The 26,107-nt window shown below is 40.3% G+C and overlaps 3 protein-coding genes across 3 annotated transcripts; all 3 read left to right on the top strand.

Moving 5' to 3' along the window:
• The first annotated feature begins 12,105 nt into the window (after positions 1 to 12,105).
• On the top strand, positions 12,106 to 13,122 carry LOC109158515. Its single transcript, XM_019306430.1, has one exon. It carries the CDS (start codon positions 12,106 to 12,108, stop codon positions 13,120 to 13,122), a length of 1,017 nt encoding a protein of 338 aa, XP_019161975.1.
• A 6,877-nt stretch (positions 13,123 to 19,999) lies between these two features.
• Positions 20,000 to 20,962, top strand: LOC109158514. Its single transcript, XM_019306429.1, has 4 exons — positions 20,000 to 20,047; positions 20,177 to 20,434; positions 20,567 to 20,734; positions 20,786 to 20,962. The coding sequence occupies exons 1-4, from the start codon at positions 20,000 to 20,002 to the stop codon at positions 20,960 to 20,962; spliced, it is 651 nt and encodes a 216-aa protein (XP_019161974.1).
• A 74-nt stretch (positions 20,963 to 21,036) lies between these two features.
• LOC109158513 lies at positions 21,037 to 21,572 on the top strand. Its single transcript, XM_019306428.1, has 2 exons — positions 21,037 to 21,084; positions 21,147 to 21,572. Exons 1-2 carry the CDS (start codon positions 21,037 to 21,039, stop codon positions 21,570 to 21,572), a joined length of 474 nt encoding a protein of 157 aa, XP_019161973.1.
• Positions 21,573 to 26,107: the final 4,535 nt, after the last annotated feature.

The following is a 26,107-nucleotide window of genomic DNA, read 5'->3' as shown; positions in this document are numbered from 1 at the left end:
ATGGGCCGAAATTGACTAGCATTTGTAGGACACTCATTCTTGGGAACTACCGCGATAAGAGTATCATTCATGCCCTCATCCAAGATGCCGTTGTCATAGAAATTCTTTGCCTAAAGTAAAAACCGAATTCCCAACTATTTCCCACGCCTTCTGGTAGAAACAAGCATGGAAACCATCGGGCCCCGGGGCTTTCAAAGGCTTCATATCAAAGAGAGCAGTTTTGACTTCGTCCATGGTAAAATCTTTGTTGAGGGTACTCCAAAGCTGGTCAAGAATACCTAGGAAATTCCCTCCATCAGGGTCAGGAGTATGAAGCTCAGAATCCCTTGTAAAGAGCCCTTCAAAATACCTCTTGACAATTTGTTCCTCTGCCATGTCATTCTGAATTGGGTTCCCATTGTCATCTTTCAAATGATACTGCTTGTTCTTCGTTTTTTTTACCATTGTTGCGGCGTGATAGAACCTAGTGTTTCGATCCCCAGAAGTGATCCAGTCCGCTCTAGCCTGTTGGAGCCAGAAGATCTCTTCCTGGTGAAGCACCCCTTCAAGGTCTTTCCTGATTTTCCTCTCCAGTTTAAGAAGGCCTGTGTTGTGGATGTTGTCAAGTTTTCTCTGGATTCCTTCAAGCCGCTTTTCCAAATTTCTCTTACGGACATGAATGTTGCCAAATATGTTTCTGTTCCAATCCCTAAAGCTGTTAGCCATGGTATTTGCATTGCTCCAAACATCAGCTGCCCCATTCCAAGTGTTTTTAACTACGTCCATGAAACCAGTGTGACTCGTTCACGCCCCCTGGAACCAGAAAGAAACCGGTTTCCTGCTGTTGAAGGCTGTCTGGAAGCAGATTTTCACTGGGCAATGGTCTGAGCCGTTAGCTGCAAGGTGAGTGACATTGGTATTTCCAAACATTTCCATCCAATCCAAAGAACACAAAGCTCGATCCAACCTGGCACCCCTGAAGGTCGATTGATCCAACCCTCTTTTCCAAGTGTATTTCTAGCTAATAAAACCAAGATCCACGAGTCCTTCATGAAAAATCCAGTTGCGGAAGTCATCATTGCGGTGCACCCCTTTCCCAGTTTGGTTGGATGTTTCCTCATTGTTGATGACAGCATTAAAATCTCCCGCAAGAAGCCAAGGTCCCTGCATGGTGACTTTCGTCTGACTGAGATCGCTCCAAAGCCTTCGCCTAAGATGCATGGTTGGGCTGCCATAGACAGATGTAAAAGTCCAAGTATGGTTGTCCCGATCGGTAACCGCCATATGAATGAACTGGGGTGGGAGCTGATAACATCAATGCACAGCTCATCATTCCAAAAAACCCAGATTCCTCCGCTGTAACCAAGAGCCTCTACTCTTACCCAATGTTCGAAGCCGAGATTGGTACAAATGCTATCCGCATTGACACCCGAGGTTCTCGTCTCCATGAGGCAAAGAATATCGGGTTTGTGATTTTTGATCAACCATTTGGCAGCTCTCGTGAACTCTTCCGAGGATGCACCCTGACAGTTCCAAGTAATAATAATCATGAAACAAGAAACAAAAGAGAGAAAACAAGCACAGCAAGAGAGCAAAAAACAAAAAGAGGGAAAAGAGAACACAAAACCAGGGGTGGAGCAGCTTAGAGCTCCACCTCCATTTCCCCCTCGTCCGACGGCCCAAGGCTGTCCTCAAACTCATCGTCGTCAATGTCGTCATCACCTCCATCAGGCTGTAGGCCGTCCGGCGGATCACCCGTATGCTCTGTCACCTCAGTTTCGGGAAAGAAGATATTCATATCACCCTCAGTCGTGGCCAAACTGATGATTTCAATTTTTTGTTGCCCTTTTGGTCCACTCTCACTAAAGTATGTTCGTTAGCCGCAGCTGCCTGCTGAATGTGCTTCCCTTTCTTTTACTGGGAACTTGGTCTTTTTGTCGAAGTACTAGCACCTTGGTTTTGTTTCTTGTGAAGCCCATGAATGTTATTTCCCTAGACTTGCCTTTCGGAAACTTGGACTCCTGACCTTTTCCCTTTATCACGCCCATTGTTATTGGGTCGTCTCCCAGCTTTATGCCTAGGCCCATTCGTCTCAGTTGTATTCTCCTCAATTATCTCTTCGCAATCCTCAGTGTGGTCACTGGCTAACGCTCCAAATCTGGATCCCCGATTTTCTTCCCGTTTATCCGTTTTGTTTCCTTTCTCACCATTCCCGTTATTTCCATTCTTATTCATCTTAGGATCCTGCTTATTACGACCATTGTATCGTTTCCTTTCTGGTTTCTGAACGACCACCCACGACCTATAATCATGCAAGATTTCCAGGCGGATTAAAGGCCTTTCTTTTGTGGTTGAACTGTTTCCATTTCTGTTTTCAATCTGCCCGTTGGTCTCACCGGTCGTCGGTGGCGGTGGAGTTTCTCCGGTGCGATCCGTCTGGTGGTTCTCCATGTCTGGAGGTGGTGCATTTTTTGGGCAGTTCTCTCCATTATGCCCGTACATGCCACAACGAAAGCAAATTAAATGTAACCCCTCATAAGTCACCTTCCAAACTCTTCTTCCCGTATTGAACTTAGATAGCAGAGGTTTGGTGATGTCTACTTCAGCACATACCCTAGCAAACATTGCTCTAGAGACTTCGCTTGTTGTCGTGTCAACCATGATAGGTCGGCCGACCTTCCTGCCTACGTTCATAAGAAATTTATGGTCAAAATACTCGGCCGGGATACACGGAAGGCGGATCCAGGCAAGCACTGATTGAGTTGTGTCCGTCAGGGGGTTGAAGTTTGGTCGCCACTCCTGAACGATCAAGTAGTGATCGAGTATCATCCAAGGCTCTCCAAACTTCGCAAAGTTATAATCTTCCTCCGCACCGAACCTAACCAGATAGTATTCATTTTCAATAGTGATCATATCCATCCTCGAGTTAGCGTGCCACATAGCCGTTAGCTTTCTCTGTAGGTATGTGTACCCAACACTACGTCCAAACACTTTGATGATCAGAGTCTGGTTCCACTTACTTCTCATTCGATGTTTATCCTCCTTCGTCAGGCGTATCGTGGGGCAGATAGGGTCATCAAGCCCTTCCTCTTCATCAGTTTCATCATCGAAGATTAGGTCCAAATCATCCACAGATGGTGTTTGCTCCATCGTCTCACTGGCAGCAACCGCCTTGTATGAGCGAGCCCCAGTGGGCTTCTCTTTCCCCATGGGTTGGGGAGGTTGTGGTCCTTCCCCGTCATCAACCACCATGTCATCCTTCCGGACGTTGTCTTCCAACACAGTGTTGTCCGTCTTGGACTTCTTTGTGCTTCGTTCCAAGAGGTCCTGGTCTTCCGACAACCTTGCCGCTGATGGCTTGGCTGATGGAGTGCCCGAGAGCGTTTTCTCAGCGTTCATTTTTTTTTTTTCACAAACACCTTCATTATAGCAACATTAAAGCATCATTATATTTTAATTCTACTACAATTTCATTTGACAATGGTCCACTATATAACAACTGGTTTAATGACACTAGAAAGTGAATAAAAATGGTGTTAGGAAGGCAAAAAAACATAATTCGTCCTGTTTGGTAAATGGCTGTTAGCTGATACCTGTTAGTTATTAGCTGATTTATGGTTAATTAGAGAGTATAACTAGTTGATAACATTAGTTGATTATAAAAAGGTGTTTGGCCTAGTAAATTAGCTATTAGTTGATAGTTGTTTGGTATAATTTCTTTTCTCAAAAAGCTATTGAAAAAATTGTTTTGAATAGCTTTTTAAATTTTAACATTTTAGAATTACAAAAAGCTAATTAACCAAATACTTATATTAATTTTTTAACCAAGTTAAAGAGTTAATAGTGATCAAATAAATCAAAATTAACCTATAAGCTAACAGGGCTGGCCCTGGGCAAGTCTGTCCAGGGCCTTTGCACAGGACTCCCAATTTTTGGGGGCCCCATATCTTTAAAAATATATATATATATATATATATATATATATATATATATATATATATATATATATATATATATAAAAAGATATAAAGATATGGGGCAATGCTAATTCCCTATTATTCTATTATTATTATTATTATTATTATTATTATTATTATTATTATTATTATTATTATTATTATTATTATTATTATTATTATTATTATTATTCCCTATATATGATATATGTATGCAGTATATAAACATTAAGCAATTAAGCGGCAATGCTGCACTATTAAGCTCTTTGGCGAATCCGCAATCCTAATTCCCTATTATTATTATTATTATTATTATTATTATTATTATTATTATTATTACTATTATTATTATTATATAGTACGTAAGTCACTAGGTCCATGGCAAATTATGTTGTGGAACTATGTCCACCTTGAAAGGTGAACATGGTTTCAAAACTGTTCATAATTATGAATATATAGTTCAAAAATTATGAACATATAATTCTATAATTATGAACATAGAGTTGTGAACATAATTATGAACATATATTTATGTAATTATGAACATAGAGATTCAATAATTGTTAATATGAAGTTCAAAAATTATGAATATATAGCTTTATAATTATGAACATATAGTTCAGTAATTATGAACAAAGAGTTCTGTGATTGTTAATATAGAGTTCAATAATTATGAATATGAAGTTCAAAAATTATGAATATATAACTTTATAATTATGAACATATAATTTAGTAATTATGAACATAGAACTGTGTCCACCTTATAAGGTGGACACGGTTCCACAACATAACGATTGTAGGTCCGTAGCGGCGTAGCTTTGACGGCTTGATTTCATTACCGATTTACCGAATACCGACATTACGCAAATCGCCAAATCTCACAAACAACAGCGACAGACGGACGCCAATTTCAACATGCAGCAGTAGCATGCAAATACGCAAATAACATACGACAGACGCAGCTCGGCAGAATTCTTCAATTCATTTTTGATTATACAAAGTCACAAATTTAAAAGTTCTTCAATTCTCTTAACAGGTAATTAAAATTTCTAAATATTTCACAATTTTTTTTTTTTTACATAACTTAATAATCCCGATTTCATAATAATATATTAAGATTTTGTTCTTTGATTAATTATTTATTCATAGAGTTTTTAAATAAATTATTATTTTTTTCTTAGGATTTTATAATTATATCTTCTAGAAAATATTCATCTGGGTTTGAGAAACATAAAAAGAAAAGAAGAATTGTTAGATGCTAATCTTGAAGATCAAGATGATTATGAGATTGGAAAAAAAACTAAATGATAATGTGCACATCGATGATAGGAAAATGAAATTTTGGAAGAAGTTGATATCAAAAGTTTGGTGGTTGATTTTGCGTCTAAATGTGCACGGCGCATATCAATGTTTAAAATTAAATTTAGATGTATTTTTTATACAATATTTATATTTTGAATTTTTGATACAACTTTTTGAACAACTATTATATTTATATATACAAATTAATTAGTTGAAAAAAAGTGCCCAATTTAAGATATTACCCAAGATTTCAAATTTTATTGAAACGGCCTGTAACTAACTATTTTACCAAACAGGGCCAATAATTGCTGACACTAGGTATAGAATGTGGAATCTTCATTTGCCAGATCAGATGATGAAATGCTGATCTTAAAGCCGAAATTTCCCTACACCATCTAGTAATTATATTCATGCATGTGTGAGACTATGGAATCTTTATTTGCCATCACAATGAATGGAAGAACCCACACGTCGCTGGCCCGCACTTCAATTATGCACGCACTTGCCCAACCTATGATTAATGTTTTAGTAGCTAGCAACAGTTCAGTTGATCATAGGGATGAAATTTAGGAACAATAATTTAAAATTGAGTTTTACCAATGACAGTGTAAGAGTAACCTTTCAAAGTAAGAGGGAATCACATTTAATCCATGTAGAGTTTAGAACAAGTATGAAGAACTCTAACCAAATTAGTGTGCCACTTAAATTTGGTAATTGTAAAGTTTCAAATTTTACTATATCCATGAAAATGATCTATCTATTAGTTTTCTTGATCTGAGCTGGACAGATATAAGTAACATTTACCTTATTATGATCCTTTATCAGTTAAGATCACAATAGTAGTTTCATCCAAAGTGCACACTCAAGTAACGATGGTAAGCATTCTCTTAAATCAATGGAGTTTATATAAAAAGTATATATGTAAATAAACATACGTACGCGCGTGGTCCAAAATTCATTAGTAAACAGAAACAAAATTAAATTCACATGTGCCCTCCCCCTAAATTGGCAGAATTTGAATTGTGACTGTTGAAGTGTCATTTTCTCAATCCTGCTGTCTTTGTGCTTCGCAAATCGCCATGGGAACTAACTCATTTCTTGCCTCTCATTGTTCATATCTAGTGGCTACTGTTTAAGAGATGCTATGAGATATTCCAATAGCATTAACTAGCAATTAAATATGTGGGGTACAACCCTATATTGCAAATTTATCTATGTGTGTATATATACTGATTGAAATCATGAAAAAAATTATTAGTATGAATATATTGTACACTTTTTGATTGGGTTCATAGTTACAAGAGTTTTAATTTCATTTATTATTATTGTCACATGCATTCAAATTCTGGCATCTGATTATCACGATTGAATAAGGTTGGTGATTGTTCCCCATCAGATATAAGAAATGATGACGTACGTCTAAATTTTCCCATACACTCAATAACATGGAGATTGACAAATTAAATTATATGACGAAAGACTAAATTCAGTAAAACAATCTAAATTAATGTCAAAATGTGACGAAATTATTTGTCAAGAATTAAATATGAAAAAGTTTATAGAGTAAATACCCAAAATGGTCCATCGATTATGTCATAATTCACAAATTAGTCATTGACTATCAATTTTACCAATTAAGTCATCAATTATTCAATTCTTAATAATTCACAAATCAATCTTTGGTTGAAGACCTTATTGAGTAAGAATTGAATAGTTGATACTTTATTGAGTAAGAATTAAATAGTTGAAGACCTTATTGAGTAAGAATTGAATAGTTGAAGACTTAATTTACTAAACTTGATAATCAAAGACTAATTTGTGAATTTCACTATAATCGAGGGACCATTTTAGATATTAACTTAAGTTTATATTCACTAAAATCGAAAACAAAACTTAGTATTAATTCATGAATGTTACTATTAGATACAGCAAACAAATAAATAAATAATCATAAAATATATAACATCACATCCTAAACAAATTTCATTCATAAACATTAACCATTCAACCTATACTATGAATAAAAAGAAAGAAAAGCATACACGAAACCCTAAAAATACAAGACAAACTATAAAAATTTTAACTAATAATAAAATTAAGAGTGAATTCCATTTTTGGTCCTACTGTTATAGGGGTGTTTTCAATTTCAGTCCACTTTAATTTTTTTTGCCACTTTACAACCACTGTTATTGAATGTGTTCCACTTTTAGTCCACCGTTAATATTTCCGTCAAGAGGCCGTATAATCAAAGGGTATTTTGGTCTTTTTATGTTTGTCTCTTCTCTTTTAATCCAGGCGCTTCGTCCTCCTCCTCCAATATTCGAAGATGGCTCTTCGAACAACGAGAATGGGAAGCCAAAGCTACATCGTTTCGTTCGTTCCAACATGGGCCGACGAGGTTTCTTAGGTTTTAGGTTTAATGTTCTCATTTCTTTAGTCAAACATAGTCTTGGATGAGAAGAAAGGTCAAAATACCCCTAGATTACACGGCCTCTTGATGGAAATACTAACGGTGGGACTAAAAGTTGAACATATTCAATAATAGTGGTATTATAAAGTGGCAAAAAAAATTAAGGTGGACTAAAATTGGAAACGCCCCTATAACAGTATGACCAAAAATGGAATTCACTCTAAAATTAATCTACACAAAATGTTACCCGTTTATATCCTGATACCACATAAAGATCGCAACACTATCAACACCTCATCCCGCCACCATTGCCCACCACATCTAGCCTCCATTATTGCCACCTCCAACCTACATATACATACGAATTATACACACACACACATGCTGCATGTCATGTTACACTTGCTTGACATAGCTATATACATTTGAAAGAAGGTGAGAAAAAGTGAGTTACTTTTTATTACTCCGTACCCATTATTCAGACATGCTTGGTTGTCTTAGAATTCGATGTTTCGATGGAGTTAAGAATAATATTAATAGGGCATAATGTAGCAATTCTTCAACTGTCGGCATCCCACATGCATTATGATGAGCTTTTCATGCATTAGACATTATGCCTTAATTCCTTAAACAACATCATGACTGTACTTCAAAACTTTGTCTATTCTATATATATATATAGGGCTGAGTTCAAATGAGGACAACAATATATAGAGGACTGTGAGGACAAATAATGGGCACACAACAAATTAATACCAGGCACACAACTTAATACATAATGGCACACAAGAATAAATGTAAATATCAGGTTTCAAACTCAGACTCTATAAATTAACAAATCTAGCACACGACATACAAACTGTGGCACACGACTATATTCGGCCATGCACACGACATACCGACTAATGGCACACACTACATTTGTCCTCACAGTCCTCTATAATATACTTGTCCTCATTTGAATACACATCTATATATATATATATATATATATATATATATATATATATATATATATATATATATATATATATATATATATATATATATATATATATATATATATATATATGTATATATATATCAACCAAAATCGAATTTATAATCCTCGGATTATAATTCCAACCAAAAGGAAACGAAGTGTAGTACAAGAATTTTTACTTAGAGCATAATCCAAAAACCGGAGAAGAAAAAAGAGTGCTTAGAAAATATGGCTCGTGTTTGGTGTAGGGTTTTTAGCACGAGTTGAGCGATCACTCTCTCCTTAAAACCTTATTTACCACCTCCCAAAAGTGCTAGGAGAGTTGTGGCCTAGGCTTCCCAGGATAAAACATACTACGATTCGACGTTTGAGCACCCAAACGAACGAACCCGGCAAACTAGAGCAAAGCTTAGAACACAGTAGGCTAAGAGAGGAGTAGAAGTAGAGATTTTGAAGCAGAAAATCTTATTTCATTATATGTATTTTTCTACTCATTGAGAAATTCTGCTGCTACTACTACTTCTTAAATAGGAAAAGGTGGTGTAAATAGCATTTACTTTGGCATTTAAACCCATGTTCAAATCCTTCAAAACTGACAATTTATCATGGAGGTTAATTCTGAAATTAATATAGAATTAATTTCGTAACAGCTGAATTAACCCATTCAAACAGTCAGGTAAACAGTACAGACATGTACCGTTCCGGTAGATGTGAACCGAACGCACTGTTCTGGAAGACCGGAACGTACAGCTCACCGTGCACCGGACTGCTTGGCACGTCTACCGATTTCGGATGCACCGTGTGAGTTGGAAAAATGTTTCGTTTCGGAAAGTTGCATAACTTAGCTCGCAAGGTCTGCTAATTGCCGACGTACACGAGTGAGTTTAGGCTTGAAGCCTTTTCAATCTCAGTTTGGGATTTGATTCCAAACCTTCCTTGTGAAATTCCCTTCCAATTCCTTAATTAAAATTCGGAGGACGTAAATTGACCAATTCCTTGGTCAATTGGTTTAGTCAAAAGAAAATACCTTGAGCTTTATAGGTTGTACCTAGCCTTTTGATGTCTTCCTAACCTTTTTAATAAAGGAGGGCATACTAGTCCTTTCACCCTTACTTGGCATTCAAGCCTTACCCTAATAAGACTACATTTCATTTCCTACATTTGGCAAGAAAACACTAGACTCTCTACCTTCTCTCTAAAAGTCTAGCTTACTCTCCAAGCCAACCAAATCATCCTTCAACCTTGCAAGAAAGTTCTCCAAGATTACACCTTTCCACCTTCAAGACTCTAGGAAGGGTAAGATCTTAGCTTAGATAGTGCTTTTAGTGGGTTTTACCTAATCTTTATCTAAGTGTTGGTTTTCTTTGTGTGGTTTGGTTGTGTTGAGAAGACTTTGTTGAGGAAGAGCTTGAAGGAGAAGACTAGGAGGTAAAAAAGAAGTATTTCTTAGACTACAAAGGTAACCCATGCTATACAAAACCTATTTTGTACTTGCTATGATGATTTCGTGCTACTCTATTGATGTTCTTGATGTAGTGAGTGATTTGATGTATAATCTTGTGTTTATGCATGTTAGAGCTTGTATCTAGGATGCTATTTATTGAGCTATTCATGTGTTCAAGTCATTCCTTGTTGAATGTGAGGTTTAAGGTTGTTTTGGACTTGAACTTGCCTATGTTGATGTTTTTCCCCGAAGGGAAATCTGTGGGCATAGGCGTGTACCCGCGGGCAGAACAGCGGGTGGCTGTCCACCCGCCGTTCCACCCGCGGGAGGTATGGTGGTGACCAGCGGGCAGAGCCGCGGGTGGAGGCCCACCCATGGTTCCACCCGCAGGTACCTGTAAGGGGGTGTGGCGGGTGGTTGTCCACTCACCGTTCCGCCCACTGGTACGTGATGCTTTGGCCTCCGTTTTGTTGAATCGTTGTGCACTTGTGTGTCTCCTTTGATATTTTGTATGTCTAGAACGGTGTCCTAAGTATCCATGATAGGATTATGAGTCTTGAATCGTGCTTATGGTCCATCCTTGTGATTCGTTAGATTAATGTGAAGTCGTTGATGTTCGATTGAACCTTTATGTTATCCTCTTGATGTACATGCTAGTTAAGATGTTATTGATGCTAGTATGCGTTGTTCATTTGTTCCCAATGAGGATTGGCAACTTGTGTTGCCAGTAATCTTTGGATTAAAGTCTATCGTTGTTGTATCGTTGTTTGATTGTTGATTCATGTCTTTCATTGAAATCTATCGATTGAATTCCTTAATATGATCTTGTACATATGATGTACCCGTTTATTGATACTTGATTGCGCTATTGATGAGCCTCAATCCTCTATAACAATGATTATGTGAATGCTATGAGATTGGTGGTAATGTTATTGAGTTTTGCTCACATGCTAGCGGTATACTATCATGATTAGGACTAAATGATTAATGACATTGCGAATGTCTACGTTCGGTGGCAAGCAGGCGGATGCAGGCGGGGAGAAATGTAAAGGCCCCGGAGGGATAAGGTTGGACTTGGTGTACAGGGTGGCACTAGGAGGTAATGGTTGGAACTGAGATAAGGTTGGGGGTAGCCATAAGGTTGGAACAGGGCATAAGGTTGGAACTTGGAATGTATCATTGAATGTGAATCATGTCTCTCATGGTTTATGAGTATGACTTATGTTGTGTCTTGATTGATTATTATATGATGTATCTCGTTGTTAAGCATGTTACTTATGTCGTTCTTATTGATCTATTGAGTAACCGTTGATGTTGGTCTTTATTTGAGAGTGAATGATGATGAGTCTTATGATGTTTCTATTCCTCATTTTAAAGACTATATTATGTATTCCAAGTCTCAAATCCTTTTCTCTATATCTATATTATATTGTACTCAACAAGTTTTGGTGGGTTACTAGCATTATTCGCTGACGGGTGCTACCCTTGTGTTTTCAGGTGTTGAATAGATCGTTGAGAGCGCGCTAGTGAAGGGCATAGATTGCGTAGCTTTCCTTTTTGTTGTTCTAGACTTGTGGCCTGTGAGCCTAGAATTATTGGATATTAACTTATGTTGGTTTTTGGTTTAGATTCTAGCCTGTGCATCTATAGTTAAATAGATGCTGCGTAACTCCCTCGTACCTTATTGATAGCTTCCGCTAAGCTTTAATTTAATGATTAGACTTATCTTTATATTTAAGTTTTAAATTATGCCGAAAATCGAGAGTGTTATAGTTGGTATCAGAGCCTAGGTTTGAGCCTAGGTTAGTTCTTGTAAGTTAAGGACTTTAAGTTGCTTAGTGAAGTCTTTAAGTGTTTAAGTACCTAAGTATAGGATTCTTAGGACGCGCGGTGAGGATGTGAGTTCTTTTATTGCTTTGCTATGTTTCGTTGTCTGCTTCTATTTAGTTTAAGTTCTTTCGTTTAGGCACCGGGTAAGGGTGCAAGTTCTTTAGTTTTGTCGTAACCTGTGTTGCTTCTGTAGAGCTCAGCAATGGCACCGCCTTGTCATCGTGCACGGACTCCTGACACACCCACGAACGAACAGCTAGCCCAGAACCTGCAGCGTCTGACTCAGAACACGCAAACCCTGAGCAATGCACTCCCCCACAACAACAACAATCAACCACCGCCAGATGGGAATCGGGACGTTGCCCGACAAGTCTCCAATCACCGCCCTCCGACCTTTGCCGGGGAAGAAGACCCCACGGTCTTGGAAGAATGGGTTCGTACCATGGACAAGATTTTCACCGTAGCTGGGTGTTCCGAGGAATGCCGAGTTGAGTTAGCAGTTTTCTTTTTCACCCATGAAGCCAATTTGTGGTGGGTCCACGAGGGACCGGTGTGTCAGGAAGAACCGGGGTTTGGTTTGGAAGCGTTGAAAGACAAGCTCCGAGAACGTTTTTATCCTTCTCATGTTCGGGCGGCAATGTACGAAGAGTTTCTCCACTTGAAGCAAGGGGCCTCAACTGTGGTAGAGTACCACAAGTGGTTTCTCAAGTTAGCTCGCTTTGCGTGCATTTTGGTCCCTAATGAAGCCGCCAAGGTGGAGAATTTTGTGGCCGGGCTCAATTATGAGGCAAGGAAATCTCTAAAGGTGTTCAAACCAAGGACGCTCAGCGAAGCCTATACCAGTGCTGCAGATTTGTATCGGGTCCAACAGTTGCAAAGGGGGCCAAGTGAACAAGTGAATAGGAGAGTTGAGGGAGGAGGATGTTCGAGCTTTAAGAAACCAAGGAGCGATTTCACTGCTAAGGCAACCTACTCTCAAGGACAGGGATCGGCAAGGGCACATTCGGAGGTAAGAAAGGGGCCGACTCTGTGTAGAAGGTGTGGTAAGGATCACATCGGAAGAGACTGCCAAGAAAATCTGATTCAATGCTTCAACTGTGGAAGAAGAGGACACAAGTCCCGTGTTTGTCCTTACCCGGTTGAACAAGGAGTACCACCCCAGCACCCCGCTAGTGCAAGACCACTTGTTCCGGGTCAATCAGGAGGTGGAAACAATTAGGGTTATGCAAGTGCACCTTCCGGAAGATCGGGACCGCCCCAAGGAAGAGTGTTTGCGATGAGCCGGTCCCAAGCCGAAGGTAAGGATCTAGTCGAAGATGCGTCCGCAGGTATCTTTCCCCGAGCCTATCTCCTTACCTTTGAGTTTCGTTCTCTCACGTTTCTTTCCTCTAAGCCTTTCGTTTTGGGTAGATTTCCTTAGATCACCTAGTTAATTCCTTTAAGGTTTGCTAGCCTCAGTAGTAAAAACATAAATAATAAAAAGGGACCTAGCTAATAAGTTTAATTTAGAATCTTTAGTTTCACCTTAAGTGTGGTAAAAGCTAGTTTTTTTTTTTTTTTTTTTTTTTTTAGGAAAACCTTAAGGAAATAGAGCTTAAAACTCCAAGGTAGTCTTTTCGTCTTTAGGGAGTTTCAGACCTAGGCATTTGGGTTTCCAACCCACCATTGAACCATCCAAGCTAATTGTGTTTCTTAAACCTTGTTAAACATTAATTCCTTTTTACCTTTTCTCCTCCCAAACCCTAGCCTAAAAATCTCACTTAACGTCTTTTCTTCTTATTTCCTCCCTCCCCACCCGCCGTTCAGCAAAGAGAACCTCCCCCCCCCCCCCCCGCTCACAGCTCGCTGCTTTGAACCGAGGGAACCCGCGAGAAACCTCCCAGCCACCATCCGCCACTACACCTGCCACCCATCGCCGACCTCCGCCGCCGCCGTCATCCTCCGCCTACCGCCGACGTGCCGCTGTAGGTTAGTCGAAAGATCGAGCAAAAGGAAAAAAAAAAAAAAAAAAAGAGAGAAAGAAAAAGAGTTTTAAGCTTCTTCTACAACGTGGGTCTTTGCACAATGACTAGGAGGACAAGCATCCTTAAGAAGGTGGAATGGGTGGATGTCCATTACTCGGTTTTAGAAGGTAAAACCTTTGAGCCCGAATTATTCTCTAGCACTATTTTGGACTTGCTTAATTTTCAAGGATTATTGGATTTATTTTTGACAATTACGTGTGAGACCTACCCGAAGTTGGTGAAAGAGTTTTATCACCATATGAGTGTTACCAAGAATGGGAGCAAACTAGAAATCACCTCTAAAGTGAGGGGTATCAAGATTTCTTTGAATGAAAGTCGTTTGGCCAAACTCCTTAAGTTGACTCCAACCGGAGTTTCAGAGTATAATAGGGAAACTTGGATTGAAACGAGAGAGTTGAGCCACAAGGATTATTTGAGATACTTGTTGGGGAGAGAGGACGATTTCACTCAGGCCACGAGGCTGGAGAAGAACTGGTTATCCGGTGAACAAAGGATTTTGGTAATGTTGGTGACTGACAGTTTGTTGCTCAATAACAACAAGAGCAAGGATGTGGAGAATTTAGAGTGCACTTTTGCATATTTTCTGAAACACAAGGTGAAGTTCAACTTATCGGCCTTGATGTTCAAACACATGGACTACTGAGTTGGCCACAACCGTAAGAGTCTGCCTTACGGTATGGTTTTGAGTTGGATTATGAAGAGCAAAGGGGTAGATGTGGGCCAGTCAGTGGCTAAGCTTGTGGGCAAGATGGTCTTCGATGCCCAGAATCTCCGAAGTTGCCACCTATTCCAAGTTGAAGACAATGAGTACATCACATTGGAGGAAGTAGCTCAGAAATCTCCAGGCGAGAGGAGACTCCTAGTGGATCAGTTGGCTATTCCCATCAAGAAGCTGAAGTTAGTAGTTTAGGAGTTGGGAGGAGGTGAAGAAGAGGAAGAAGGTAGTGACCCCGATAGTGAGGAGGATGCCCGGAGGAAGGAGGTGCGGACCAAAGAGGAGCATGATTCCATGACCACAGATGAGCGTGTGGTAGCTCTTTTGCGAAAGCAAAACCGGCTCATTGAGGAAGGTTTCTCTTTTATGAAGACTTAGTTTGCTTCCGTGAACCAAAGGTTGACCGCCTTGGAATCTAGTTCGAGTAGGGACAGAGTCAACGAAGTTTCAGACTCGGACAAGGAAGCTACGGAAGACACAGATGGCAGCTCCCCTCAAGACGAAGAGTGAGGTAACCCTTCTTCAACCCTTGTTTGTTTCTGTTGGTAACTCTAGACCTAGTTTGTTGGAACCTTAGCAGTAAACTACTTTAGCAAGTTGTGTACTAAGGGTTGTGGTATAGACAAGATCTTGGTTTAGTTGGGTACTTTTAGCTTAGTAGTGGTGTTTGCTCGGTGGAATCTTTGTTGCCTTAAAACCTTGATTGCTACCTATCTTTAAAACTTGTCACACGTTTTGCAAGCCAACTGTTATTGTTGTTGAACCTCGTTGCACCCAAGCTTCGGGGACGAAGCTTCGTGTTAGGGTGGGAGAGTGTGACACCCCGAAAATCCAATTCTTAAGTGGAATTAATTATGTAATTAATTCCAGACCTTCCTTGTGAAATTCCCTTCCAATTCCGTGGTCATTTGGTTTAGTCAAAAGAAAAGACCTTGAGCTTTATAGGTTGTACCTAGCCTTTTAATGTCTTCCTAACCTTTTAATAAAGGAGGGCATACTAGTCCTTTCACCCTTACTTGGCATTCAAGCCTTACCCTAATAAGACTACACTTCCTTTCCTACATTTGGCAAGAAAACACTAGACTCTCTACCTTCTCTCTAAAAGTCTAGCTTACTCTCCAAGCCAACCAAATCATCCTTCAACCTTGCAAGAAAGTTCTCCAAGATTACACCTTTCCACCTTCAAGACTCTAGGAAGGGCAAGATCTTAGCTTAGATAGTGCTTTTAGTGGGTTTTACCAAATCTTTATCTAAGTCTTGGTTTTCTTTGTGTGGTTTGGTTGTGTTGAGAAGACTTTGTTGAGGAAGAGCTTCAAGGAGAGGTCTAGGAGGTAAAAAGGAAGTGTTTCTTAGACTACAAAGGTAACCCATGCTATACAAAACCTATTTTGTACTTGCTGTGATGATTTCTTGCTACTCTTTTGATGTTCTTGATGTTGTGAGTGATTTGATGTATAATCTTGTGTTTATGCATGTTAGAGCTTGTATCTAGGGTTCTTAAATGCTATTCATTGAGCTATTCAAGTGTTCAAGTCATTTCCTTGTTGAATGTGAGGTTTTGGGTGTTTTGGACTTGAACTTGGCTATGTTGATGTTTTTCAACGTAGGGAAATCTGTGGGTACAGGCGTGTACCCGCGAGCGGAACAGCGAGTGGCTGTCCACTCGCCGCTCCACCCGCGGGTGGTATGGGGGTGACCAGCGGGCAAAGCCGCGGGTGGAGGCCCACCCATTGTTCCACCCGCTGGTACCTGTAAGGGGGTGTGGCTGGTGGTTGTCCACCCACCGTTCCGCCCACTGGTACGTGATGTTTTGGCCTCCGTTTTGTTGAATCGTTGTGCACTTGTGTGTCTCCTTTGATGTTTCGTATGTCTAGAACGGTGTCCTAAGTATCCATGATAGGATTATGAGTCTTGAATCGTGCTTATGGTCCAACCTTGTGATTCGTTAGATTAATGTGAAGTCGTTGATGTTCGATTGAACCATTATGTTATCCTCTTGATGTACATGTTAGTTATGATGTTATTGATGCTAGTATGTGTTGTTCATTTGTTCCCAATGAGGATTGGCAACTTGTGTTGCCAATCATGGTAATCTTTGGATTAAAGTCTATCGTTGTTTGATTGTTGATTCATGTCTTTCATTGAAATCTATCGATTGAATTCCTTGATATGATCTTGTACATATGATGTACCCGTTTATTGATACTTGATTGCGCTATTGATGAGCCTCAATCCTCTATGACAATGATTATGTGAATGCTATGAGATTGGTGATAATGTTATTGAGCTTTGCTCACATGCTGGCGGTATACTATCATGATTAGTACTAAATGATTAATGACATTGCGAATGTCTACGTTCGGTGGCAAGCTGGCGGATGCAGGCAGGGAGCAATGTAAAGGCTCCAGTGGGATAAAGTTCGACTTGGTGTACAGGGTGGCACTAGGAGGTAATGGTTGGAACTGAGATAAGGTTGGGGTTAACCATACGGTTAGAACATGTAGGGGTGACCACGGTTCGCTTCGAACAGTAGGTTTGAACCGTAACCGTTACTATGCTAACCGGAACCAATAAGGTTCTAGTTAAGGTTTTCAAAATATTGGAACCGAAACTGCCGGTTCCGGTTCCAAACCGTAAAAAAAGAAAAAAAAAATTAAGTTGAAATTTGAAAAGCCAAAGCCGCAAGGCTTTGGCTTTTCAAAAGTCTAAACCAGCAGTGGCCTACGCCAGTGGCTTGCTGTCTACCAATAGCTATGCTATTTGCCTACTGGCCAATAGCATTGCCATTGGCCAAAACTTTAACATAACTTTTTCTTTTATTCCGGTTAGAACCGGCGGTTCCAACCGGAATCACCAGTTCGTGAACCGGAATCGGAACTTTAATATAATGTTCCGGTTTCACCATTTGCGGAACCGGAACCAGAACTTGAACCGCGGTCACCCCTAAGAACAGGGCATAAGGTTGAAACTTGGAACGTATCATTGAATGTGAATCTTGCCTCTCATGGTTTATGAGTTTAACTTATGTTGTCTTTTGATTGATTATCGTATGATGTATCTCATTGTTAAGCATGTTACTTCTATCGTTCTTATTGATCTATTGAGTAACCGTTGATGTTGGTCTTTATTTGAGAGTGAACGATGATGCATCTTATGATGTTTCTATTCCTCATTTTAAAGACTATATTATGTATTCCAAGTCTCAAATGCTTTTCTCTATATCTATATTATACTGTACTCAACAAGTATTGGTGGGTTACCAGCATTATTCGCTGACGGGTACTACCCTTGTGTTTTCAGGTGTTGAATAGATCGTTGAGAGAGCGCTAGTGAAGTGCTTAGATAGCGTAGCTTTCCTTTTTGTTGTTCTAGACTTGTGGCGTGTGAGCCTAGAATTATTGGATATTAACTTATGTTGGTTTTTGGTTTAGATTCTAGCATGTGCATCTATAGTTAAATAGATGTGGCGTAACTCCCTCGTACCTGATTGATAGCTTCCGCTAATCTTTAATTTAATGATTAGACTTATCTTTATATTTAATTTTTAAATTATGCCGAAAATCGATGGTGTTATGTTTACTACTCAATAACCAAATTAACTATTTTTTCTTTGTTTATTTTCTTTAATATTATCTTATTATTTTAAATTTAATTTTTTGTTATATCATGAGATGTCATGAACACATCCTAACTATAGGAGGAACCAATAAACTCGTACCATACTCACAGTAATCCTCGTTCACATTGGGTCGTTCCGATTAAGGGACAAAGTGCTTGCCATATTGATTTTTCAATAGGAGATGGGGTATTGAACTCCCGACCTCTCTTAATAATACTTTTAATATAATTTCTAAATATATAAGTTTTATATATTAACGGTAAGTTATGCCCTTAATATTATGAAAATTTGAATTGTTAATAAGTTCAGTCAAATCTTGTTAATTAAATTAGACACACAAAATGAAAACAAATGAAAAATATGTTCTAATTAAACTAACTTAATTTGCTTCTCTCTCTAACGGTCTAGGGTTTTCTCCTTTACGATCTTTAGTTTGTCTAGAGTTTTCTTGCATGCGAACAAGTTTTACGTCCACGTCCACGTTCCGATAAGCTCATGGCGACGGAAGTCAACGACCTGATCTCAGGTTGTGCAGACATACGGTTGGAAGAGGAGGAAGTGCGTATCAGGTTTGGTGAGGATGTGCCAGCAGCAATAACCAGGACAACTCCATCTTCTGGGTCTCTAGTTGGGAGATTTCTAACGGATAAAGCGATAAGGCCTTTGCGGGGTGTTCAAATAATTGATATTCAGCCTAATCTTTTCGTGTTTATATTCTACCATGTAACTGATATGCGTAGAGTCCTCAACGAAGGCCCATGGTCGTTTGGGTACTCCACGCTGGTCTGTAGATAGGTTGAGGAAGGGCAGCATCCCCCGCAGGTTACTCTGGATTCGGTTGATCTCTGGGTCCAGGTGTATGACCTCCCGATTGGATATTGTAATAATGTGGTGCTCGAGAGGATTGGTAACTTTGTAGGGAAGTTGGAAAAGCTGGATGATAGGAATTTTGGTGGAGGTTGGAGGAACTTTTACAGGGTTAGGGTTTTGATTGATGTATCTAAGCCTATAAAAAGAAGGATGAAACTGATGAAGAGAGACAATTCATGATATTTGATGGAGAATAAAACTGGGTTTTGAAAGGTGTTTTCATGTGGATAGTGTGGGTCTAAGTGGCGGTCTTTGCTTTCTGTGGAGAACTAATAATATGGCACAACTTATTAGCTACTTATAGAATCATGTGGATTTGGTCATTACCCAACCTGGAAAACAACATTGGAGGCTTACGGGTTACTATGGTTTTTCTGAAAGGTCTAGAAGAAGGGACACATGAAACTTTCTTAGGTCTCTAAAAGGCTATTCTAATCTTCCTTGGGGTGTTCTGGGGGATTTCAATAATCTTCTTTCACACTCTGAGAAGAAGGAAAGGCGTCCCCACCCAAGGGGATTACTTGACGGCTTTGGTGAGGTTCTGGAGGACTATATATTGACTACTATTCCTATGTGGGGGGTACCTCTTTACATTGGAACGTGGGAAGGGTACAAGGGAGTGGGTGGAGGAAAGGCTAGACAGAGTGGTTGTTGATGAGGCGTGGAGGACGATTAAAAGCAATGCCAGGGTGTACAATTTGTAGACATCTTCATCTGATCACTTAGCATTGTTTCTTGATGTGTATGTGAGAGAGGGAGGGAGTGGAAGGGGTTTTTTTCGTTTTGAGAATGCTTGGCTGCTGGAAGCTGGGTGTAAAGAGGTTGTGGAGGGTGCTTGGTCCCAAACAGGTGACTTGAGTTTCCAGCAATGACTCAGGGGCTGTGGGGAAAGACTCAAGCATTGGGGTGGGGAAAGGTATCATAGGTTCAATGCAAGTATTGAGGAGTTAAAGAGGGAGCAGAGCTTCATGAGGGATGTTTTGATGAGGAATGTTTAAGGAAGTTTATAGATCTTGATGCTCAGTTGGGGTCTCTGTTGTCTCAGGAAGAAGCTTTTTGGAAACAAAGGGCGAAGCAGCATTGGTTGGTTGGGGCTGACCAAAACATGAAATTCTTTCACAGGCATGCATCCCATAGAAAGAAGAATAACACAATACTTAGACTAAAGGATGGTACAGGGAATTGGGTTAAAGGTGCTAGTTTGAACCCCCTTGTTTTGCAGTATTATGTGGATATTTTCACATCCTCAGATAGCATAGAGGTTTTCCAAGTTGACTCTATGCAGCCCCGTGTCTCTCAGGAGGTAATGCTTCACTTCTCTATCCTTTTGAATCATGAGAGGTAAAGGAAGCCATGTTTTCTATGGGACCTGATAAATCCCCGGGCCTAGATGGTATGAATCCAAGTTTCTTTCAGCACTTTTGGGATGTGGTAGGGGGATGTAACAGATTTTACTTTGAAATGTTTAATTGATGTTTCTTTTCCGGAGGGTCTAAATGATGCTAACATTGTGTTGATACCTAAGAAGCTTGTGCCGGAATTAGTCTTTGATCTTAGACCCAAAGCATTATGTAATGTGATCTATAAGATTATTGTTAAGATGGTAGCTAACCGAATGAAACCTATGTTTGATAAGATTATTTCAGATTCTTAGAGTGCTTTCCTTCATGGAAAACTGATCACGGACGACATCTTGATTACCTCGAAGATAGGGCATTTTCTTAGAAGGAAGCAGATTGGTAATGTTGGTTGGGCTGCTCTCAAGCAAGACATAGGCAAAGCGTATGATCGGATAAATGGAATGGGGTTTTCTGAGAAGTATGCTGCTTAAGCTAGGATTTGATGAAAGATGGGTTAATTTGATTATGTTGTGTGTTACTTCACTTCATTATAGGATCCTTGTGAATGGAAGAACTACTGAAACCATTGTTCCCTCCCGTGGACTCAAGCAAGGTGACCCACTGTTACCATACCTTTTCATTTCCTATGTTGCGGGTTTGTCTTTGTTATAGCAGGATGCGGAGAGGAAAGGATTGGTTCAGGGTTGTAGAGTAGCTAGGGGAGCACCTCCAGTCTCCCACTTGTTCTTTGTTGATGACAGTTTGCTATTCTTTAAGGCTAATTTGCAGGAGACTTCGGTTGTTAAGGGTTGCCTACAGTGCTGTGAAATTGTCGTTGGCCAACCAATCAATCTTCATAAGTCAAGTGTCTCATTTAGCCGAAATACAAGCGAAGATGTGAAAACGGAGGTGGCAGGTACTATGGGGCTGGAATTAGCCGATGGGTTTGGGAAGTATCTTGGGCTACCCACGGTAGTTGGGCAGGATAAAAAGGCAATGTTTGGCTATGTGGAGCAGAAGTTGAGGCACAGGTTTGGCTCGTGGAACAAGAAGTTGCATACAAATGCAGGCAAGGAAGTTTTACTTAAAAGTGTGGTTTAGGTCATGCCCACGTTTACGATGAGTATTTATATCATTCCCTTATCTTTATATGATTCTTTGGAAAAGTTAATGAATAAGTTTTGGTGGAGTGAAGGTGGTGGTTCTAGGGGAATTCACTGGATGTCTTGGAATAAAATGTGTACTCCTAAGAATTACGGGGGACTAGGATTCAAACAATTGCATGCTTTTACTGACTAATCAAACTTCCCTGGTTGCTAGAATTTTTAAAGCACGTTATTTCCCTAAGGATTCATTCCTGGAGGCTAATTTTGGGGGAAACCCTAGTTATGCATGAAGGAGTATTTTGGCAAGTCAAGATCTTATTAAGAGCGGGTGTACGTGCAGGATTAGGAATGCGAAGTTTGGGGTTTTCCCTAGTTTCCATATGATGCTAGCCTATTTATTCATTCTCCCCCATGATCCCATTTTGAAAAATTCTATAGTAGCAGACTTGCTGGACAATACGCATAGTTGGAATATGGCCCTAATTCAACAACATTTTGATGTGGAGGGATCTCTCTGCCATATTCCCAACAGCATTGAACTTGAAGCAAAATAGAGTTGATATCCCAGTTGAATGTCTGACCTGTGGTATATATGAGGAGAGTATCATGCATGTGTTGTGTGGTTGTGAGTTTGCTAGGTGTGTATGGAGTGAGCCCCAACTCCTTATACCTGATTCGGATGATTACACTTTTTTGGAATGGACGGCAGTGTGGCTTTGTAACTCTGCAAGCACTAATTTTTAATTTATGACTCATGCGAAAATTTATGAGGTGCTGCATGAAATTTGGAATGCCAGGAATAATGCAGTCTGGAACAGTTTCGTCCCCACTCCGTTCACTGTATGGAGGAAAGCTAGCGCAACTTGGATCTCTTGGTCGAACAACAGCCAACCAAGCAGACAGACGACGCCTCTTGCCTCACCCAGCCCATTTTTTGGTACTGCAAATCTGGCGGACTAGGTTTGCAAGGTAGACGCAGGTTTACAGGGAGCTGCTACATTCGGCCTTGTACTTTATTCTAGAGATGGCGCTTTCAAGGCAGCAGCGAATGGTCCATTACGGACTCAGTGACGGAGCTATATTATATATGCAGGGAGCCTTGCCTGTGACACCCCGAAATCCAATTTTGGTTAAGGGATTAATTAAGTAATTAATCCTATTTCAATTCGTAATTCAATTCCTTAAATTCCTGAAATTTAATAGCCGGGGACTAGTAATTGACTAGTCAACCCCAAAGTCAAAGTTGTACCTTGAGCTTTGTAAGGAGTTCCCTTGTTCTTTACACCTTTCCATGTTAGTAAGGGTATTCTTGACCTTTCACTTGGTGTTAGTATTGTAACCTAACCTAGTAGACCACCTTCATTCTTTCCTTACACTTTCTAAAAATCTAGCTCCACCTTCTCTCTAAAAAGGTAGATAGCTTTTCTTCCAAGCCAAGTTGGAGCCTTTCCAAAACTTCAAGAGATGCTTCCAAGATTCAACCTTTCACATATTTGGGCATCTAGGAGGGTAAGATCTAGGTTCATCTTGTGTTTTTGGTTTTATCTAAGGTGTCTTTTCTTAAAGATAGGATCTTTATGATCTTTTGGTATGTTCTTGAAGTGGGTTTGGAAGGTAAGCCTTGTGAGGAGCTTGTTGAGGTGTAAAGTGAAGTCTTTAGTCTACAAGAGGTAACACATGCTCTACAAAATCTATTTTTCTTACCTATGTGAATATTTCTTGGAATCTACATGTGTTTTACTATGAAATGTGAGTGTTTATGCATTGTCTTGTGAAAATGCATATCTAGAGCTTGTGTTTAGGGTTCATGTGTGCCATTGCTTGGCTATTCCTTTGATTCAAGTCATTTTGTTGTATTTGGTGAGATTTGGCATGTTTTGGACTTGAATTTGAGTTTGGAGATGAAAATCCCCGAAGGGATTTATTGTGGTACAGGAGTGTACTGGCGGGTGGAACGGCGGGTAGGGGTCCAACCCGCCGCCCTCCCGTGGGGTACATAATGTTGGAGGGCCTGTACCCACGGGTAGGTGCCTACCCGTGGGCCCACCCACGGGGTACGTATTGTGGTTGTTGGGGGATTTGTTCCCTGTGATTCTTTTGACTCGGTATTTGGTCTTTTGACTTCCCGTTGTTCTTTTGTGGAACTATTTGAGTGTCTTCTTGATGTTTCGTATGTCTAGAACTATATGGTAGGTATCCATGTAGGTTTTGGTGTCTTGAATCGTGCTAAGTGTTCAACATTGTGTTTCGTTGAACCATGATGAGTCTTGTGTGTTCTTCGGAACTACATTTGGTTTACCCGTTTGATAAGCATGCTAGTTCGGTGTTTAAATGCTAGCGTGTTTGTTGTTTGTACCTTCCTATTGGTTGATGATAACTTGTGTTATTCATCGTTGTTGTTGTTGGGCTGTGACCCATTCCTTGATTGAGTATGGTTTCATATCTTCGTTGTGATCCGTTGATTGATTCCTATTGAGGTGTGATGTGTGTGTGGCTTTACCTGGATTGCACGATTAGTGGTATGGGACACTAGTCACCAAGGTATTGCAGCGGTCCTCGTGGTGACCGTGACGTGATTATGGAGTTATGACCTTTGTGTAAGGTTCACGTGATTCTTGGGTGGCATGTGTTGCCGTGTGTGTGTACGGTACACTCGTGTACTATGAAATTGGTGGTCTCGTTGGTGGTCATTGGTGGGGGACGACGGTCCCAGGAGGGAAAAGGTTGGACTTGGTTGTATAGGGGTCCTGGAGGTAATGGTTGGAAGAAGATATAAGGTTGGGGGTAGCCATAAGGTTGGAACCGGGCATAAGGAAGGCATATCAACTCGTGATGGGTGATGTCACGAGGGCTCGTGTAGCCGTTGTTGTGAGTTCTTCTCTTGTGACATGTGTAGTCACAAAGGCAAGTGTTGCCTTGGCATGTGTTGCCGTGGGTGAGTCTTATTCCTTTGAGTTGTGCATGTTGGGTTTTGATCTATTGTGTGATGATAGATCATGCCCTGTGCCGTTCTTGTGAGTCGTGTTGTTCTTTGTGATCATGGGATGTGTTCCCGTGTTGTTGTTGAGAGTGGTGAGTCTTTTGTTGACTATTACTCTTAATTTTGTACTTATATATACTTATGTATTCCGTTTCGAAAATGGCTTTACAACTTATATCTTATCTATGTATGTTATTTCACATGTATTGGTGGGTTACCAGCATTATTCGCTGACCGGGCGTCGTCCCATGTTTTATTGTGTTCTTTCAGGTGATGTCTAGGCGAGTGCGCGGTCTAGTACTTGCTAGTTTAGCTTCTCCCTTACGTTTTGTGGCCTGTGTGCCAGTTTAGATGTAGAACTTTGAGACAATGGGTTTAGATGTAAACATTGCAGATGTTGCCTGTGCGTTCATCCTTTTGGTGAACGTGGCATAGCACCCCATGTAACACCCCGTGTTACGACCCCTAAAACCAATTAATCATTTAATCTTTTACCCAAAAGAAATGACTAAATTCCAATAATTAATTGGGAAAAGGCCCACCATAGTCCATGGGCCCTTATCCCTAAACCCAATCCCCTAGTCCTAGAATGAATAGAACTAGCCCTAATTAGGGATTCTTAGGTATATAAATAGGGGGCATAGGAGGCACCTAGAACCCACACCACAATAATCTCCCACCACACAAGAAGTTCCAAGAATCCCCCTAGGAGAAATCAAGAAAGAAGGAATCTTAAAGAAAGACCCTTCATAGCCAAGGAAATTAATTAAGGCTAAGAGGTAACCCATGTCTCAACAAAACCTATTTTCCTTGCTATAATTATCTTCTTTGGCCTCCTCTCTATACTTGTGTCTTGATGAATCGTTTATGATATTGATGATATGTTCTTGATGATTGTGAGATGATTTTATGTGCGATCTTGATGATCTTGATGATGATAAGAGGTTCTTGATGATTATGTGATGTTCTTGATGAATCTTGATGTTTTGGTAATTAAAAGATGAACTATGATTTTATTGATTTGAGTATGATTAGAGCCCTAGGTTAAAATTGGGAATTTCGTATTGTGTTATTCTTGATATAATTGGGTGGGATTTCGCATGTTCGGGTGTTGATTCTGTTTAGAAGTCATGATAGGATATGTGCTATATGATTCTTGCTTTTGATCCATTAATTGTCTACGTGGTGTCATCAATTGCGTTTAAAAGTGTCTAAGCATGGTTTCGGATTCCACAACAGATCCTGGGACGTTTATTTTGATAAAGAGTCAGTGGGGGGTAGGTGGGGGTAGGGGACCCGCCACCTACCCGCTGCCCGAGAAGGGCGTCGCCGGCAGCGAGCAGGCGACTGCCCGCCGGGCACCCGCTGCCCGGAGACTTGTCGCCGGCGGGCAGCCGGCGGGTGGTCCTCCACCCACCGGGTACCCGCTGGAAATTGTCTAACTCGGGACTCCGGGTTCCCCGTTTGATGTTTCCCCGACCCTCGTGGTGTCCCAACGGACCCCGTTTATCGTGCCTAAGTCTAGTTTGATGTTTCGGGTACCGTTCGTA

This window comes from Ipomoea nil, unplaced genomic scaffold (assembly GCF_001879475.1).
Source record: "Ipomoea nil cultivar Tokyo-kokei standard unplaced genomic scaffold, Asagao_1.1 scaffold2821, whole genome shotgun sequence".
Lineage (NCBI taxonomy): Eukaryota > Viridiplantae > Streptophyta > Magnoliopsida > Solanales > Convolvulaceae > Ipomoea > Ipomoea nil.
This window is presented reverse-complemented; position numbering and strand designations above follow the sequence as displayed.

Excerpts from the sequence above, each read along its gene's own strand:
- LOC109158515 (XM_019306430.1), top strand. The coding sequence starts at position 12,106 with ATGGCACCGCCTTGTCATCGTGCACGGACTCCTGACACACCCACGAAC.
- LOC109158514 (XM_019306429.1), top strand. The coding sequence starts at position 20,000 with ATGACTCAGGGGCTGTGGGGAAAGACTCAAGCATTGGGGTGGGGAAAG. Across the intron at positions 20,435-20,566 it reads AGCCCCGTGTCTCTCAGGAG|GGGGATGTAACAGATTTTAC; the intron begins GTAATGCTTCAC and ends GGGATGTGGTAG. Across the intron at positions 20,735-20,785 it reads ATAAGATTATTGTTAAGATG|AGTGCTTTCCTTCATGGAAA; the intron begins GTAGCTAACCGA and ends TCAGATTCTTAG.
- LOC109158513 (XM_019306428.1), top strand. The coding sequence starts at position 21,037 with ATGGAAGAACTACTGAAACCATTGTTCCCTCCCGTGGACTCAAGCAAG. Across the intron at positions 21,085-21,146 it reads CTCCCGTGGACTCAAGCAAG|GATGCGGAGAGGAAAGGATT; the intron begins GTGACCCACTGT and ends TTGTTATAGCAG.